The sequence below is a fragment of the Macrobrachium nipponense genome, chromosome 30, assembly GCF_015104395.2.
Source record: "Macrobrachium nipponense isolate FS-2020 chromosome 30, ASM1510439v2, whole genome shotgun sequence".
In the NCBI taxonomy this organism is placed as follows: domain Eukaryota; kingdom Metazoa; phylum Arthropoda; class Malacostraca; order Decapoda; family Palaemonidae; genus Macrobrachium; species Macrobrachium nipponense.
In genome coordinates, this window is record NC_087218.1 from 51,980,101 (window position 1) to 51,982,600 (window position 2,500).

The following is a 2,500-nucleotide window of genomic DNA, read 5'->3' on the forward strand; positions in this document are numbered from 1 at the left end:
CATTTTCTGTTTGACAAAACGGCCCCCGGGCCATAACACTTTGTTGACAGATACCAAAATCAAACCACTACCTGACGAAGAGATACCAGGTCTATAGATTCCCTTCTGAAGACGCCTGACCTGACCTGAGCTGACATGGCTTCTACATTCTCTTTTTGACAAAACTGGTCCTAGCCATAGCAAATCAAACCACTAACTGACTAAGAGATACCAGATCTACAATTCCCTTCTGAAGAGGCCTGACCTGACCTGACCTGACCTGAGCTGACATGGCTTCTACATTCTCTTTTGACAAAATGCCATACCAATTTTTTAACAGATACCAAAACCAAAGCACTACCTGACGAAGAAATACCAGATCTAAAATTCCCTTCTGAAGAGGCCTGACCTGACCTGACCTGAGCTGACATGGCTTCTTATCATCAAGAAATACCAGACCACGTAACACACCTCCCTCTGATAAAGGAACATCCTGACTTGACCTGACCTGACCTGAGCTGACATTAGCTTCTTATCATCAAGAAATACCAGACCACACAACACACCACCCTCTGATAAAGAAACATCCTAACCTGACCTGACCTGCCCTGACCTGAGCAGGGACATGGTGCCAAGACACACCTCGATCTTCAACTGACCGTTTAGTACGTGTAGCGTGACCGAGGCCGTCGGTAGGCTGGCAGGGACGCAGGTGTACGACCCCTGGTCCCTAGGCGACGCCGTGGTGATGATGAGTGTCCCTATCGTCGTGTCGTCGGAGATTCGCTCGACGAAGACCTGGCGTCCTCCGGTGAGTTCCTCCGCCAATACGCGGTCGGTGCCCTGCCGAGGAATGGTGAGGATTAAGGGGGAGTTTTCTGTTTTGTGGGATGCATTATTCTTTTATTTATTTATTTATTTTTTTGGTATTCAAAAGATTTTTTTTATTGTTAGTCATTAAATGAATATTCATCATTTTGTGGGATGCATTATATATTTCTTTTATTTATTTATTTATTTAGATTTTGGGGGGGCATTTCAAAAGATTTTTATTTTGTTATTGTTAGTCATTTAATTAATATTCCTCAGTGCGTAGTTTAACAATGAATAAACATACTACACATTGACGCATTCAGTTTTACACAGCTGAATCACTGATAGGTACCTTGTACAGAAAACTTACCACAGCAATCACTACTTTATACATAATAAATATTAATATATATATATACTTATATATTATATATATAGAATATATATCTCTCGGGGTATATATATAGTAGTATATAGAGTGTTTTAATACTACATATTATATATTATATAATATATATATCTATCTATCATACATACTATCTATATATCTATATCAATATCTATATATATATCTATATATTATATTATATATATTCTATATATATATAGTATATTATATTATGTCTAAAATTATATAATTATATTATTTATATAGAGTATAATATATATATCTATTATTTATACCTGAATCACGAAAGGTTAGGAACGTGATAAATCCATAAAATAAAGATATATGCCACAAAAGGAAAATAAACGTACCGGAGTTCTCTGCGAGACCTTTCGACGTTAAACGTCCTTTACTACAGGAAAATAAACGGCGTGAGTATTCTGCGAGACCTTTCGACGTTAAACATTCTTTACTAAGCTTAGTAAAGGACGTTTAACGTCGAAAGGTCTCGCGGCTACTCCGTCGTTTATTTTCCTTCGTGGCATATATCTTTAATATATATTTATACACACACACACACAACACACACACACATATATATATATATATATATATATATATATATATATATATATATATGCTTATACAAAATGAAATTGAACAACAACTGCTTCATGATATGTTATTCAATATATATAATATATATATATATATATATATATATATATATATTATATTTATATTATATATATTTATATATATATAAACAATACAATGGCATCACCAAATACTTTACAGAAATACAACACAAGAACGTGGAATCAAGAACCCTTTTCATTGTTAGATATTATCTATACACATTCAAATGCTCACATACCCTTACAATGTTCATCACCTGTAAATCCACTAACATCTCCGTCCGCGTATGCATTTATAAATACACGAGATAGCTGGGATCGTATTTTTTTTTTAGCATTTTAATACCTATTTTAAAACCCCGAAAATGATACGCGCTGACCGCCCAAAAAGAGCACAATATGATATCTCTTTGACAATCATATCAGATCGTGATCGAATCAGTACGGAGATAACATCATTAATCACCAATGGAAAAATAATTACATCCAGGTTCATCAGACTTGCTGTACTGTACTTGAAATGGGTATTTCGTGTCAGTGAACTAAAATAAATAATTTTTCTATTTCTATATTTTATGCATTTTGCGATTTTTTTTATTCATTAGTTAGGAAGAAAGTGGAGTTGTTTTCTATATAATATGCATGTTACTTTTTTATGAATAATAAATGTTTTTTTTTTTTT

At 33.9% G+C, this 2,500-nt stretch overlaps 1 protein-coding gene across 3 annotated transcripts in view; it reads right to left on the reverse strand.

The window, feature by feature from the left end:
- LOC135202509 (inactive tyrosine-protein kinase 7-like) overlaps positions 1-2,500 on the reverse strand; it is a 197,062-nt gene that overhangs the window by 9,424 nt on the left and 185,138 nt on the right. For all 3 annotated transcript variants that reach the window (XM_064231942.1, XM_064231940.1, XM_064231941.1), the window contains exon 6: positions 639-822. In XM_064231942.1, coding sequence (XP_064088012.1) covers positions 639-822 — 184 coding nt within the window. The remainder of the gene's footprint in view (positions 1-638; positions 823-2,500) is intronic.